The sequence below is a fragment of the Rhinopithecus roxellana genome, chromosome 19 (genome assembly GCF_007565055.1).
Source record: "Rhinopithecus roxellana isolate Shanxi Qingling chromosome 19, ASM756505v1, whole genome shotgun sequence".
Lineage (NCBI taxonomy): Eukaryota > Metazoa > Chordata > Mammalia > Primates > Cercopithecidae > Rhinopithecus > Rhinopithecus roxellana.
The window spans coordinates 61,436,368-61,452,148 of NC_044567.1; the positions used below are offsets into that span (position 1 = coordinate 61,436,368).

General features: G+C 53.7%; 1 protein-coding gene across 3 annotated transcripts; it reads right to left on the reverse strand.

The window, feature by feature from the left end:
- On the reverse strand, nucleotides 1-11,694 carry CD300C (CD300c molecule). Of its 3 annotated transcripts, XR_004054980.1 has the most exons (6): nucleotides 10,991-11,694; nucleotides 9,763-10,101; nucleotides 7,460-7,571; nucleotides 5,587-6,335; nucleotides 4,302-4,600; nucleotides 1-1,042 (listed from the first exon to the last, which is right to left on the reverse strand). XR_004054980.1 is itself a non-coding variant. In XM_010387670.2 (4 exons), exons 1-4 carry the CDS (start codon nucleotides 11,049-11,051, stop codon nucleotides 6,188-6,190), a joined length of 660 nt encoding a protein of 219 aa, XP_010385972.2. In that variant the 5' UTR covers nucleotides 11,052-11,694; the 3' UTR covers nucleotides 3,058-6,187. The 3 variants fall into 3 exon arrangements, 1 of the variants encoding a protein (XP_010385972.2); XR_004054981.1 differs by lacking the exon at nucleotides 1-1,042 and adding an exon at nucleotides 2,663-3,021 and having other exon boundaries at nucleotides 4,302-6,335; XM_010387670.2 differs by lacking the exon at nucleotides 1-1,042 and having other exon boundaries at nucleotides 3,058-6,335.
- Between the last annotated feature and the right edge of the window lie 4,087 nt (nucleotides 11,695-15,781).

The following is a 15,781-nucleotide window of genomic DNA, read 5'->3' on the forward strand; positions in this document are numbered from 1 at the left end:
ATCTGGCCTAGCAGGCCTTGGGTCCAAGGGGTATAACACTCTGGGAGTCAATTTCAGAACTGTTCTACACCACAGTGAGGGTCCCAGAAGCAAGGAACACCCAACTCAGATGTCAGATGGGCCATGCTGGGCACACCTGAAGATTCGTTAGTTCAGGTGTTATAGCCAAGTGCATAAACACGCAGACTGTTGGCTCAGACAGACCTGGCTCTAACCCCACGAGCACCGCCTACAAGCTGCGTGACTGTGGACAACGCAATCAACACCTCTATGCCTCAGTTATTGCATCTATTAATTGGGCTCATAATGTTTGTTGTTGTTACAGGAGTTATTGAGAAATTATTTTAGGCAGATAGAGAGGAAAAGGGGTCCTTGGGAAGATTTTTTTTTTCTTTTAAAGTAGCTCCGTAAATGTTTCTTGTCTAGCAGAAAAGCCCCAGCTCTTAGAGCTGGGCAGGCAAGCTTTGATATGCCAATACAGGCCATCAGAAACTGGGTCCACCCAAACATGGAGACTCCTTCAGTCTTCTTCTTGTCCCTACATGTGCCTGGCAACATGGCCGCCCCTACAAATCCCCATGTGTGTAGAACATCATAGCGCCTGTATTTGCATATTAAAAGGCTAGGGTAGGAGGGCTAGTTTTTTCGTGGGCTACTTGAATGACGTACCTGGTCAAACCAATCCCCTGGGCCCTATGCAAATCAGGTACCGCCTCCTCCAGCCTCCTCATATAACTGGTTGTTTTCCACCACACTCGAGGTTCCCTGTTTCAGCTTGGAGCCCGCCTCCTTCAGTCTCTGTACGGGGAGAGCCTCTTCCTTCCTTCTTTCTTGTCTATTAAATTCTCCACTCCTTAAAACCACTCCACATGTGTCCATGTTGTTTTATTAAAACCAGCGGGAGACCAAGGAACCTGGTGTTCCTCCAGTCATCAGAGCCATATCATTTTGGTGCATTGGCCGGAAATCCAGCATTCATCGGAGTGGTAAGTATGGGAGTGAGCTTGAAATCTGTTCTGTCATTCCAAGGCACTCTTAGCCTCTATTTTAAAATAAAATAAAATAAAATAAAATAAGTCAATGGGCATCCGTCAGCCGGGTGCATACACTTAGCCTTGGCTGCCATACTAAAGACTCGAATGTGAGGCTTGCTGGTGAGAACACGGAGACCCCCCCAATACCCCTGGGTCATTGGGAATGTTGGCCATGTTTCAAATCAGCTTCTTTTCACAGGAAGACCTCGCCATTGTGCAAGGCTGGGAAAAATTCTAAGGCAACTAAGAATTTCTGGGCAGAGCACACCCTGGCATGAATCAAACGCCCCTGGACTAGACGCAGCCTCTGGTGGCCCATCCTGGGTGTTGGCAAAGAATCCTCAATCTTGTCACAAAACTCTCCTTCCTTCTCTATCTGCGGTCTCTTTCACTTTCTCTGTGTGAAATGTGTAGCGATTTTTACGGCCTAGGAAAGTAATCCTGTCAGGCAAAATCAGGAAGATGCGGTTGCAATCTTCTAGGAACAGAGTTCTCCCCTTTCTCCCTACCACGTCTCTGGTGAGCACATAGTATTTCTAAGTCAACAGTGCCACCTAGTAGAAATAGAAATCCTCTACATAAAGCATATTTTTTTTTCATGGCAAACTGCAGCTTCTTTTTGCATGATTAGAAATCAGGCTGGGCCGGAAATCAGGCTGAGCAGTGGCTCAGGCCTGTAATCCCAGCACTTTGGGAGGCCGAGGCGGGCAGATCATGAGGTCAGGAGATCGAAACCATCCTGGCTAAAACAGTGAAACCCCATCCGTCTCTACTAAAAATACAAACAATTAGCTGGGCGGGCGCCTGTAGTCCCAGCTACTCAGGAGGCTGAGGCAGGAGAATCGCTTGAACCTGGGAGGCGGAGCTTGCAGTGAGCCGAGATCATGCCACTGCACTCCAGCCTGGGCAACAAGAGCGACACTCCATCTAAAAAAAAAAAAAAAAAAAAAAAAAAAAAAAAAGACAGAAAAGAAATCAGGCGCTAGGCCTCTTCTGAAAGTTCTGCCTTTAGCATTTAGGAATTAAGATGTCTTCCATAGCCAAATTTTAGTCTCAGTATTGTCCCACTGGCAGGAAAATGGCCATTCGGTTCCTACATTCCTTTAAGTCACTTATTCTGTTTCCGATTAAGATGGTACTTAATTAGTAAGGGGATTTTTAAGTCCAGAAGTTAACCAGAACCATTTTTCTACGGGTAAATGCTTTAGCACAGGCCATAATAATAGCAAGATATAAAGTTCAATCTGGCACGCCCCTTCCCTTAAAGAGACCTTGCCCAATTATGTAGTTTTTCTTTTTTCTTTTCTTTTTTTTTTTTTTTTTTGAGATGGAGTCTTGCTCTTGTCACCCAGGCTGGAGTGCAGTGGTACGATCTCAGCTCACTGCAACCTCCACCTCCCGGGTTCAAGCGATTCTCCTGCCTCATCCTCCCAAGTTGCTGGAATTACAGGCGCCCGCTACCATGTGTAGCTAATTTTTATATTTTTAGTAGAGACAGAGTTTCACCATATTGGCCAGGCTGGTCTCGAACTCCTGATTTCAGGTGATCCACCCACCTCGGCCTCCCAAAGTGCTAGAATTACGGGTATGAGTCACCACGCCTGGCTTGTAGTTTTTCTTAAAATTCTTTTTTTTTTTTTTTTTTGGTGGGGACACACACACAGGTCACACAGGTCAAAGAGAAATAAAAGACAAAAGACTAAGGTGCTTGGGCAAGTGTAACTAGAGCCAAAAGTCTAGTTTCTCTAGTGCCATGGCTTGGAGGGTCACGCCTGCAGTCACAGCCAGCACATTTAAATGGGTGCCAGGATCCAGGAACCACGGAAAGAAAATAGTTGGGGGAACGCCGCCTACTGTTTTCTTTATCCTGGATCACATACTGAAAGGAAGGAGACTAAAAGAATGCTTTTAATCTCGCTTCTCTTTCTAGATGGGTAACGGATGGTCTTCTCTGCACTCCAACCTGGGTGACAGAATGAGGCTTCATCTAAAAAAATTAATATAATCAATCACATTAATAGAATAAAGAAGAAAACCCACATAATCATTAGATGCACAAAAAGCACTATCTAAAATCCATGATTTTTCATGATAAACTAGGAATTAAAAGGTGTCTCTAAGCAACCCGTTACAACCCATGGCAAAATCTTTCCTTTAAAATCAGGAAGAGGACAAGGTTGCTCAAAAGAAAGGTTGAATGATAAAATCCGATTGCTTAGAAATAAAAATGCCTAACACTATTCACAGAAAGTTCAAAAATAAACAAAGCTAAGCAATATACTCTTTGGAAATCCACATGCATGTATAAGGCAAAGCCCTTAAAACAAGATGATGATGAACATAAAAATCGGAAAGTGAACCAGGCGCTGCGGTGCATGCCTGTAGTCCCAGCTCTCCAGAGGCTGAGACGGGACCATTGCTGGAGCCCAGGAGTTCAAATCCAGTCTGGGTAACATAGTAAGACCCATCTCTATAAAAAATAATAATAAAATAAAATGTAGGATGTGGTTTTCTGAGAGGAGGATAGAAAAGAAATTGCATAAGATCAGAAAGCAGTTTGGGGCTTCATGAGAATGAATGATGTTCTATGACTTAAACTGGATGGTGGGCACACACGGGTTAAAGAGTATTCTTGGTTGAAAGTGCACGTATTCTTTTGTGTGTCTGATACATCAGAAGGAAAAAGCTTCCAAATCTTCTGATAGAAACATGGATTTGTTGGTCAGAAGGCCATTCCTATACGTAAGAGGGAGTATGTTGCTTGGCAGGGTATTGATGGGCATCAGAGTTACTGTTTCTCACAATCCAACTGACTCTGGCTCCCCACCGAGCTCCTCTGAGCCCCGTTCACCCCCAGGACAGCCCCCAGCATGTTTAGGAGCAGAAGCAGCTCCAGGAGGGTCAGGAGCAGGATGTGGAGGCTGCTGAGCAGGGACTTGTGGGGACACAGTGACAGGCAGTGAGTCACCTCCGCAGGGGAGGCCCTGGTGCCCTCCACCTTGCCCCTATCCCCAGTGCCAAAGTACTGTGGCCATAAAAATCAAGAACTAACCTGGACATAGCAGCCAGACACATAAGACCAAGGCCCTTTAATTATCACCCTAAGAATTGCCTTGAGACTCGGGGCTGTGGGCTGAGGCAGGGCAGGGCCACGGCAGCAATCTGAGGGGACACCCAGGGTCCTGGTAGGACCTGAATCCACAAGAATCTCTACCAACGCCCTTCGTGTGCAGGAACACACCCTTCGGAGGTACAGAAATCAGTAACCTGGATATCTGTTGAATGCCTGCTCCTCTCCAGATGGCATTTCCCGCAAGGGCAGGAGCCCTGTCTTGTCCTCTTCACAGATAAACTGGCACCTGCCCTGTGGCTGCAAACATCAGTCTGTAAAATTCGTGGTTGTTGAGCAGCGGCTGCTAGTGTCTGTCCTGGGTCCACTGTGATGGCCACATGCCTCCCCAGGGAGCAGACATGGCGGACGGGCCTTCCCAGGAGGCAGGGACCAGGTCTGTCCACACTTAGCATGGCGGGTTCTCCTGACATGATGGGCTCAGGGTGTCTTTACCCTGGAAAGGGCAAGGAGGCTAGTCAGGTGCAGGGTTTGCCTTCTGTTTGTCCCGGAGGGCATCACCCCTTCTCCACATTCTTATGCCTTAAGCATATTCCTTGACTCTCCCAACCCTCCTGCAGATTTCTGTTCCTTTCTTCCTATCATGCCCAATAACACCAGTATGTGCACACAGCCATGAAGCCGAGTGGAGAGTGACAGGGGAGTCTGGGTGTACCTGGCACCATGAAGGGGTCCCTGAACCCTCATCCTGCCCTGTCCTCCCTCCATTTACACTCTCAGGGACACAGCGTGCACTGGGGGTCATTGGTGCTGATGCCCCCAGACTCACATCATGGGACTGTCGTCAGCCCAGTGCAATCCCAGGCCCTCCCACCTGCCCAGTGTTCAGGTCTGGCTTTGGTTCAGCTTGGCAGTAGCCAGGCCTGCCATGGGGACCTGACCTGGTGTCCCCTTCTGCTCATTCCATTCTCCCCAGAATCAGCAGCGTGATCCCTGACACACACACGTGGCCCTGGGGAGGCGCTGCTCAACTCCCAGTGGCTCCTGCTGTCACAGGATGGCACCCACCTGACCTGGCATCGGCACATGGGTCCTGGCAGCCCCCAGTGCCCGGCAAGTGGCTCCCACCTCCTGGCTCCAGGTTCACCTTGGTGCTGCCGCCCTCCCCACTCGGGCCTTTGTCCAGACCCTCAACCTCCCACTCTGCCTGGCTCCAGCTGACAGGTTTGCCGATGTGTTCCTTGACCTTCCTGGGTTATGGTGGCTCCCTTTTTAGGGGTCCTCATGACCCATTTCACATTTCCCTCTTGTGTTTATCACTGTTCTGTTCATGGGTTTCATCTGGACTGGTAGCTCACGGAGAACCAGGGCAGTATCTTGTCTTGGTCACAGCTGTAACTTGCTATCATCCTAGGGTCTGCCAAAGGCAAGTCAACAAATTGCCTGTTGAATGAATGCATGCATGACTCTCTTGAGTCTTACCTGCCTTCAGAATACTTAATTGTCTGATGCTGGTGTGCCATATCCGACTCAGGCTGGGGAGGAGACAGAGAATGCTATCTGCAGGCCCTGGAGCCATTGGATCCAGAGAGGGATCTTCTTGTGTTTTCCAGATCCAAGTCTACCCTGGCAGGACACGTGCACCTGGTGCTCTCTCTGCCTCAGGGCTCCTCCTCCAGGGATTCTGGCGCTCACCCCCTCCTTTCTCCTGATCCCTGCTTGCTCATCGCCTATTAGAGGGGCTTCATAACGGACCCCTCCACTCCTGCAAAGCAGTCACCCCACTTCTCTTATTTTACTCCGTGGCTCTTCTCACCTCTGTGCTTTACATTTACCTCTGGAACTTATTCATGTATTTTTGCATGTGTTTATCATTTCTATCCCCCACCTGGAATATGGGCTCAATATAAACAGAGTTCCTTGCCTGGTGTATCATGGTCTGATACAGGGAAAAGGCTGAAGGAAGCTCACAGAGGGTTCTGGGAGATGTGGGGAGAGCAGCCCGGGAGGGAGTGGTCAGGAGGCCATTCCAGTCCCACAGCGGGGCTCTGTTGCAGCGCAGGGTCTTGATGGACAGCAGATGCTACTGGTTCTCACTCTCGGGCCAACTCTGCCTGCTTCTAGAGCTTCTCTGAGGTCTGTTCACCCAGAGGACGGCACCCAGCATGCTCAGGAGCAGGGGCAGTTCCAGGAAGACCAGGAGCAGGAAGCGGACATTGCTGAACAGGGAGCTGTGGGGAGACGGTGATGGGCAGTGAGTCACCTCCCCAGGGGAGGCCCAGGTGTCCTCCACCATCCCCTGACCCTTGTGTCCCAATCCTGTGACCACAGCCAACCACATAAGCAACCCCACTGGACAGTCCATCCCATCTCAGCATCACGGCCCCTAACCCTCAGCCTCAGATTTGCCCTTGACCTGAGGACTGTGACACAGGAAGGGCAGGACCGTGAGAGGACGTGAGGTCACGCCAGGGATCCAGGGAGGGTCTGTGTCCAGGACGCAGCTGTCTACACCTGTGTTCCCCATGGAGGGTTACCCAGCTGGGGTCCCGGAAATCACAAACGGTTATTGTTTGGTGTCAACTCTCCTGTACACAGCGTTTCCAGGAGGGCAGGGACCATTTGTTTCATTCACAGTGAGTACCTGGTGCCTATCCTGAGTCTCCAATAATCTGCCCTACAACTTCAGTACTTGCTGAAGGAATGAATGAATGGACAGCTCAGCTCTCAGCTCCTCAGAGGACTGGGCTTATCAAACAGGATGAAACTCTGGCCAGGGCTGCGAGGGAGGCAGAGGAGGGGACCGGGACCACTGGACCCCAGAGCATCTGTCCCCTGCCCTAGCCTGGCCAGGTCCCGAGGCTCCTCGCAGGACATTTGCCTCGCTCCTCCCTCTGCCTGGACCCCTCTTCCTCCAGACCCCAGAGTGCCCAGCCCCCAACCCTTCAGGTCTCCATGCTCACGTCCTCAAATCCTCAAACCCTCTTCTGACCATTGTCCATGAAATAGCAACTCCAACACCTACACATGCTCTCCCCAAACCCAAGAGACAAACATCTCATCCCAGCATTCATCACCCTTTGCTGTATTTGTACATCAGCCTCTGTGATGACTTGGTCAATGCGTGAATTCACGCAGTAGAACTCAACTTCCACGAGGGCAGGACAGTGGCTGTGTGGTTCCCTGCTGTGACTCAATCCCAAAAGAAGAGCCCGACACTTAATAGAACCTTCACATTAGGTGTGGGAGGTGTGAACAAAGAAGGGACTGGGCGAAGGGAGACCCAAGTCCCCTAAACATCACACGCAGTGGAGAGGCTGCCCGCGTGGCCCAGTCCTATGCACAGGCATCTTACCCAGGGTGTGGACTGGGTTCGGGGCCATCCTTTCTGGTCACGCTGGGCCAGGTGTGCACTGGCAGCTTCGTGGGAGGACCTGAGGTGCCCATGGAGCTCTGGGGGCTGGAGGCTGTGGGTGAAACACGGGTCAGCCTTGATGACATCACATGGGTCTCCCACTTACTCTCACCTGTTCTCGCTCCGATTTTCACAGACAAGGTCACCAATGATGTGCTGGACAGATGCCCTGCATCCAACATACCCCACGGCCACACCCAGGCCTGACCAGGGTCCTGGGCCTCTCCTTGTCCCATCCCTAGGTGCTGCAGAGCCAGTACGCCATTTCAGATGTGAGAGCTGCCCTGCTCACCAGCAGGAAGGAAGAGTCTGTGGCAAAGGCACGGGGCTCCAGGTTCCACCCCAGCCAGGAAAGGACAGGGTGACCTGGGGGAATGGGGTGATGTTTATTCTGCAAAGGGTGACCCAGAGTGACTGCGGCACAGCAGTGGTGGGAGAGAGGCTGGAAGTGAGGACAGGAAGTCAGCAGGGTCCTCCCTGAATGATGGGACCTGAGTCCACTCAGCCCCAAATGGCAGCCACGCCATGGTCCCACAAGGCCATTGGACCATCCTCTTAGGGGGAGGGAACGCCCAGGAAGAAAGATCTGGAGAGGGGACACCTGGTGGAGCCTGGGCGGTGGCCCGCGGTGAAGACAGCTGGATAAGGGCCCTTTCTTCCTGCCCCTGGTGCCCTCAGGTAGCTCTTAGTTCCTCACTCCTAGATGGGAAGGCACAAAGGGTGCAGGAGGGACACGTCCCCCCCGGGAAATGGAGAACAAGAAGACACTCAGACATTGATGTCTCAGAAGACGCTTCTGGGACATTGTCAGAAGAAAACGATGGAAAAGCAACCACACTGAGGCCACTGGGTTTGTGTCTCATGAGACAGGAGCGGGACTTTGAGGGAAGAATGGTCTGCGGCACGGGGAGGGGCCCTCAGGTCCATGCCAGCCTCAGAGCTCATTTCCATCCGCAGGTCCCTCTGCCTGAGGGGGCAATTTCTGGGGTTTCCCTGGGTTCCCTCCTGTGGTAAAAGGTGCCAGAGAATAAGGGGGACACACAGGTCAGCCTGCGGGGCAGGATGCGGTTCCCAGGAGCATGGGAACCCCACCCAGGGCTCTGGGGCTCCTTCCTGTGTCCTCCAGTGGCTGCTGCAGGAGCTCCCAGAACACGGCTGTGAAGGCTGTAGCCTCGGGACCCTCCAGACAGGGCGGCGTCCATGCAGTCCCCAGGGCAGGGAAAGCCTTGTGTGAGGGGAGCCGGTGATCGGGGGGTCCCATTCCGCATGGGGAAGAGCAAGTCAGACCCAGGTGGGACAGCGGGCGCCCTTCAGTGTGGACCCGGCCCTTGTCAATACAGGGAGATAGCAAGGACCCCAGAGTCAGGGCTGGCCTCGCAGACCCCACCCAGGAAAGTTTCAGGCCTGAGGCTGTGAGGGAGGGCACACAGCGGGGAGGTCTCCAGCCACAGGGCCAGGGTGATTTTGTGGGTGCCTACCCTCCCAACACACACATGCAGGTGTACACACACACACAAACCACACCACACTCCTATGCAGGTGCCCACACACAAAGACACACTCTCACTCATCCACACACAGCAGCACACAGTGTCCCGAGTCACTGACACCCAGGCTCACACACTCCTGTTCCACTTCTTTCCTCAGGGACAGAATGACCAGCCCTAGACTCAGGCAGGCCTGGTGCTAAGAAAAGGAGGTGCTCACCTGGGAACACAAACACCTCAACCTGGACTATGACCCTCCTGGGCCAACTGGGCATTTCTGAACAGGACGCAGGTGCCACTCCCAATGGTCCTGATTTTCCATCCTGCTGATGAGGGTCCAGGTCTCCTGCAAGCCTCCCTGCTGCAGAGCAGTCTGTCTACACTGCAAATCTGACCTGTCTTGTGCTAAGGCTCCCCCTGAGGGCAGCAGCTTCCCGTCTGGCCCCCCAGCCTCTCTGTGCAGCCCCACCCTTCCCCCACGCAGCTGCACTTCCGTGGGGCTGAGCCACAGGTGCGCTCCTGGCTCCTTCACAGGCAACGCTCTCTCAGCCCCCCTGTCACCGGACCCTCCCCTTCTTCAATACTGGGCAGACATGCCGGCTGCTCCAGGAGAGACGCCCTGACTATGTTCCCCTGGCCCCCACCTCTCTCTCTCTCTTACACACACACACAGTCGGCTTCACGTCTTTGACCTGATTCCTGCCCCAACAATTCCAACCTGAGCCTGTTTAGGCGCTGAGGGAAGGAGGGGCTCACCTGGGAACACGGACACCTCAACCTGGACTACGGGATCATGAAAGTCTTGGAGCCACGGTGTATCCACCCCACACCAGTATGTGCCTGCGTCCTCCTCTGTGAGGTTCTCCAAGGTCACTGTGAAGCTGAGATTTGCAGGACAGTCCCTGATGGACACTCGGCCGTTCATTTTTCCTGCTGGCCCTTTGGTCTCCACAATCTTGTCACATCGGAGAACCCGTGGTGGTCTGCACCAGTATTTGTTGAGAGTCTTGTGTTCCTCCTCATAGTGACACTGCACGCTCAGGGATCCCTCCACGTGGCCATCCACGGTGCCGGGGCCTCTCAGAGCAAAACAGCCTGAAAAATACAAGCCAGAGAGTCCCATCTCCTTACCAGAGGGGCCTGGTCTGGGGTGCCCCAGTGTCAGACCCTCATGGACCTTGGGAGTGTGGAGAAGCCAATGGCAGGCAGGTAGGCTTTGTCCACCCAGGAGCAGCGACTGAGGGTCAGAGGCTCCCTCTGTGCAGAGGTGGGAAGGGTGTGGGAAGTTTCCATGGAGACTGGAAAGGCCAGGCTAGGGAAACACTGGATGTGTGCAGGCCTGTGTGTGCATGTGAGTGTGACTGTGTGTGCATGTGAGTGTGACTCTGTGTGTGTGTGACTGTATGTGCATGTGAGTGTGGCTGTGTGTGTGTGTGACTGTGTGTGCATGTGAGTGTGGCTGTATGTGTGTGTGACTGTGTGTGCATGTGAGTGTGACTGTGTGTGCATGTGAGTGTGGCTGTGTGTGTGTGTGACTGTATGTGCATGTGAGTGTGGCTGTGTGTGCATGTGTGTGTGGCTGTGTGTGCATGTGAGTGTGGCTGTGTGAGTGTGACTGCATGTGTGTGTGACTGTATGTGTGTGTGACTGTGTGTGTGTGTGACTGTGTGTGTGAGTGCGACTGCGTGTGTGATCGTCCCGAATAAAATTTGTGATTTGATAACTTTGGCAATGACAGTCACAGCATCACCTCCCACCAGGGATTCCTGTCTCAGGCACAGAGAAACAGGCCTCCCCTGCGCTGTGCCCTGCGGCCTGCTGTCCACTGGGGAGGCAGCTGCTGAACACTCTTGGGTGCTCCTCTGCCCTCCTCTCCTCTCTCCGCCCTTGCTCCCCTCTGTGACCGCTACTCCACTGCCTGCACCCTGCCCTGCCCTCTCCCACTCAGGACAGAGCTCCCCAAGTCCAGGGCCGGCCCACTCACCTGGGACAAGCAGGAGGAGCAGAGCTGAAGGCCGCCACGAGGCCCAGGCCCTGGCAGTCATTCCTGTAACACGGATGTCACCTGCCACTGTGTAAGACCCCAGGAGGAGACAAAATGGAGCCTCCTCCCAGCAGATCTGAGCTTTGCTTCTGCTTTTCTTCTGCTCTCTGCTTCCTTGTCCAGCCCTGTTTCAGGTCTGAGGCTGGAGAGGGTCAGGGTGCAGGAAGCTCAGGGAGAGAGCCGCCTGGGCTGAGGCCGGTGCTGACAGCTCTGGGATGATGCTAGTGGCTCCTCTCAACCCCGAAGTCTGGCAAAGTTCAGGGTCCCTTGGGTGGGAATGCAGCCACTTCCCCACAGCCCACAGCTTCTGGCTTCAGTGGGTTACTCACACAGCAGAAGGCAGAGCCAAGCCGGGCCATTTCCTACCACACCTCCGTGACATGTCACTTCCTGATCAGGATGGACAATCTTGTGGTTGGAAGCTAAATCTGCCATCTTCTTTAGCCTTGGAGGTGACCAGAGAGAGGCTGTGTCCCTTAATCTTCATCTAGGTCCCCACCGAGAGCTCTGCCCCTAAGACACCCAGCTCTTCTTCTGGCCTCAGAAGTCAGCACAATGAACCCAGACACCATCTGCATGTCCCTTTTTGGTGCTGAGTCCCCAAGCAGGTTAAAATCCCATAGGCCTGGGGAGTTTTCTTCTTGTGCCCCTGCCCCCAGACCTAGACACAGAGCGGCATCACCCAACCGAGACTCTCCTTTTCCATCTTGTCTTCTTGCCGAAATCCACGCCCCAGTGAGAATCAGGGCAGAGAACTGAGAATAGAGAGACAGAGAGTTCAGACGGGTGAAGATGCTGAAGTGGGACTTTGTGGTCAATATGAGGCTGCGACTGAGCCAGCACACACCCCAGGGCGCACAGAGGGCGGTTTGGTGACTGAGAGGACAGCTTGTCATGAGCAGCGGCTGCTGGTGTCTATCCTGGGTCTACTGTGATGGCCAGGGGCCTCCCTGGGGAGCAGACATTGGGGGACAGGCCTTCCCAGGAGGCGGAGACCCAGGTCTGTCCACACTCATCATGGCTGGTTCTCCTGACATGATGGACTTAGGGTGTCTACCCTGGAAAGGGCAAGAAGGCAGATCAGGTGCAGGGTTTGCCTCCTGTCTGTCCCGGAGGGCATCACTCCTTCTACACCTTCTCATGCTTTAAGCATATTCCTTGACTCTCCCAATCCTCCTACAGATTTCCATTCCTTTCTTCCTATCAGAGTCAATAGCACCAGTATGTGCACACAGCCATAAGGCTGAGTGCAGAGTGACAGGGGAGTCTGGGTGTACCTGGCACCATGAAGGGGTCCCTGAACCCTCGACCTGCCCTGTCCTCCCTCCATTTACACTCTCAGGGACACAGTGTGCACTGGGGTCGTTGGTGCTGATGCCCCCAGACTCACATCATGGGACTGTCGTCAGCCCAGTGCAATCCCAGGGCTTCCAGTTAGCCCAGTGTTCAGGTCTGGCCTGGGCCTGGCTTTGAAGTATCCTGGCTCCACCATGGGCTGACCTGGTCTCCCCTTCTGCTCATGCCCACCCCTTCTGTTCTCCCCAGAATCAGCAGCGTGATCCCTGACACACACACATATGGCCATCGTTTCCCAAGAAGGTCAGGACTATTCATGTTATTCACAAGTAACTGGCACCTGCCCTCTGGTTGCAAACATCAGCCTGTAAAATTTATGGTTGTTGTCAGCTCAGCTCTCAGCTCCTCAGAGGATTGGGCTCATCAAACAGGGTAAGACTCCGGCCCAGGGCTGCAAGGGAGGCAAGGCAGAGGGCCGGGGTCACTGGACCCCAGAGCTCCTGCCCCCTGCCCTGGCCTGGCCGGATCCCAAGACTCCCTTGTAGGACATTTGCCTCGTTCCTCCCTCCTCCTGGACCCCTCTTCCTCCAGTCCCCAGAGTGCCCTGCTCCCAAACCCTGCAGGTCTCCACGCTCATGTCCTCTAATCCACAAACCCTCTTCTGATCATTGTCAATGAAATAGAGACTCCAACACCCACCCACATGCTACCCAAACCCAAGGCACAAATACCTCTTCCCAGCAGTCATCAGACTTTGCTCTATTTGTCTGTCTGCCTCTGTGCTGATCTGTTCACTGTGTGAATCCACCTGGCAGAACTCAACTTCCACCGGAGCAGGACAGTGGCTGGGTGGTTCCCTGCTGTGACCCTATCCCGACAGGAGTGCTGGCACTTAGTAGGACCTTCACATTAGGTGTGGGAGGCGTGAGCAAAGAAGGGACCAGAAGGGACTAGAAGGGAGACACAACCGTCCCATCTCTCCCCAGCCTACAGGAAAGGCTGCTCACGTTGCAGTCCTGGGGGCATGAACCTTACCCAGGGTGTGGGCTGGGATCAGGGCTGTCCTGTCTGGTTGAGCTGGGCCAGGTGCACTCTGGGAAGTAACGGGAGAACCCGAGGTGCCCGTGGAGCTCTGGGACTGGAGGCTGGGGTCAGGGCTGCAAGGGCATCACAGGTCAGTCTTGGTGACCTCGCTTGAGTCTCCCACTCATCCTCACCTGTTCAGCTCTGATTTCCACAGACACAGTCACTCAGGACATGCTGGACAGATGCCCTGAGTCCAACATGTTCCACGGCCACATCCAGGCTGGACCAGGGCCCTGGACCCCTCCTAGCCTTATCCCCACGTACTTCATAGCCAGGTGAGCACTTTCAGATGTGAGAGTCAACCTGCTCTCTAGGGGAACATGAGAGTCTCTGGAAAGAAGACCTGTCTGCAGACCCCACCCCAGCCAAGGGGGGAGGGGTGACATTAACTCTGTGAAGCGTGACCCAGAGTGACTGCGGAGCCGGGGCCCTGGGAATGGCAGTTCTGGAGTGAGGATGGGATTAAGGACAGGCAGTCAGTGGGGTCCTCCCTGAATGATGGGACCCGAGTCCACTCAACCCCAAATGTCAGCCAGGCCGGTGGACCCACAAGGCCAGACGCTTTCAGGGTGGGGCACACAGAGGAGTCTCGAACAACAGATGCACATGTGCTTTTGTGCATGTCAGCACACACACACACACACACGGGTGCACACACACAAACACACCACACATCTGTGCATGCACACACACACACCACACCTGCGCATGCACACACACGCACCGCAAACACACCTCATACCTGTGCATGCACACACACACACCTGTGCATGCACACACACACAGTAAACCCATGCACGCACACACACTATGTCCTAAGTCACTGACCTGCAACCTCACATACTTCTTCCCATTTCTCTCTTCAGGGACAGAATAACCAGCCCTAGACTCAGACAGGCCTGGTGCTGAGTGAAGGGGGGCTCACCTGGGAACACCGACACCTCCACCTGGAAGATGAGGTCTTGGAAAACGAGGTCTTGGGAGACGAGATCTTGAAATTCTTGGAGCAATAGTCTATTGACCCGACACCAGTATCCAGCTGCATCCTTCTCTGTGAGGCTCTCCAGGGTCACTGTGAAGCTGAGGTTTGCAGGATGGTCCCTCACTTCCTCTGACTCTCTGGCCTTTACAGTCTTGTTACATAGTAGAAAAAGTGGTTGTCCGCACCAGTGTTTGTTGAAAGTCCTGTATTCCTCCTCATACCGACACTGCACATTCGGGGATCCCCACCGCGGTGTCTGTCAAGGTGCTGGGGCCGCCCACAGCAAAACAGCCTGGAAAACACAAGCCCAAGTCCCAGCTTCTCCTCCGATGGGCCTGGGTCGGGGATGCTCTGGGGTCGGGGCCTCTTGGACCCTCAGGTTGTAGAGGAAACAGTGGCAGGCAGACAGCGCTTGTCCATCCAGGAATCTGAACTGAGGGGTGAGTAGCTCCCTCCCTGCCGAGGTGGGAATGGGGAGGGGGGTTTCCATGGAGACAGGAAGGGCATGGACTGGGAAGACACCGTGTGTGTGCGTGCATGTGTGTGTGCATGCATGTGTGTGTGTGCATGCATGTGTGTGCATGCATGTGTGTGCGTGCATGTGTGTGCATGCACGTGTGTGCGTGCATGCATGTGTGTGTGCATGCATGTGTGCGCGCGCACATGCATGTGTGTGTGTGCATGCATGTGTGTGTGCATGCATGTGTGTGCATGCATGTGTGTGTGCGTGCATGTGTGTGTGCATGCGTGCGTGTGCATGCATGTGTGTGTGTGCGTGCATGTGTGTGTGTGCGTGCATGTGTGTGTGTGCATGCATCTATGATTGTATGTGTGATGCATCAAGATGACATTTCGGACTGGATAACTGTGTCGGACGATAACTGTGTCGGACGATAACTGTGTCGGACTGGATAACTGTGTCGGACTGGATAACTGTGGCAATGACAATCACAGGCATCTCTCACCCAGCGCCTCCTCTGTCGAGGATGCAGCAGGGCATGACTCACCTGCGCTGTGCCCTGGAGCCTGGCGCTCAGCTGGTGAGGCAGCTACTGACAGCTCCTGGGTGCTCCTCTGTCCTCCCACCCTCTCTCCGTGTCTCTACTTCCATGTCCAGAGTCTACCCACCCATCTGAGTCATTCAGGGGGAACAGAGCTGCCAGTAATCAAGCAGCCCGATCCCTGGTGGTCATTTCTCAGATGTCACTTGTCGCTGCACCATGCTCTGGTAGGACAAGGTGGAGTCCCCTCTCTCAGGGTCTGAGCCCCACTTCTGCTTTCTTCCCCTCTCTGCTTCCTTGTCCAGCTCTGTCTCAAGTCTGAGGCTGGAGATGGGAGATTGCAGAAAGCTCAGGAGAGAAGCTCCC

What these genes read in the sequence shown, in the direction of transcription:
- CD300C (XM_010387670.2), bottom strand. Translation starts at nt 11,051, where the DNA reads ATGACTGCCAGGGCCTGGGCCTCGTGGCGGCCTTCAGCTCTGCTCCTC. An exon ending in GCTCCTCCTGCTTGTCCCAG is followed by an intron (nt 10,102 to 10,990) that starts GTGAGTGGGCCG and finishes TGTATTTTTCAG; the next exon opens with GCTGTTTTGCTCTGAGAGGC. An exon ending in TGAGGTGTCCGTGTTCCCAG is followed by an intron (nt 7,572 to 9,762) that starts GTGAGCCCCTCC and finishes TTTCACCCACAG; the next exon opens with CCTCCAGCCCCCAGAGCTCC.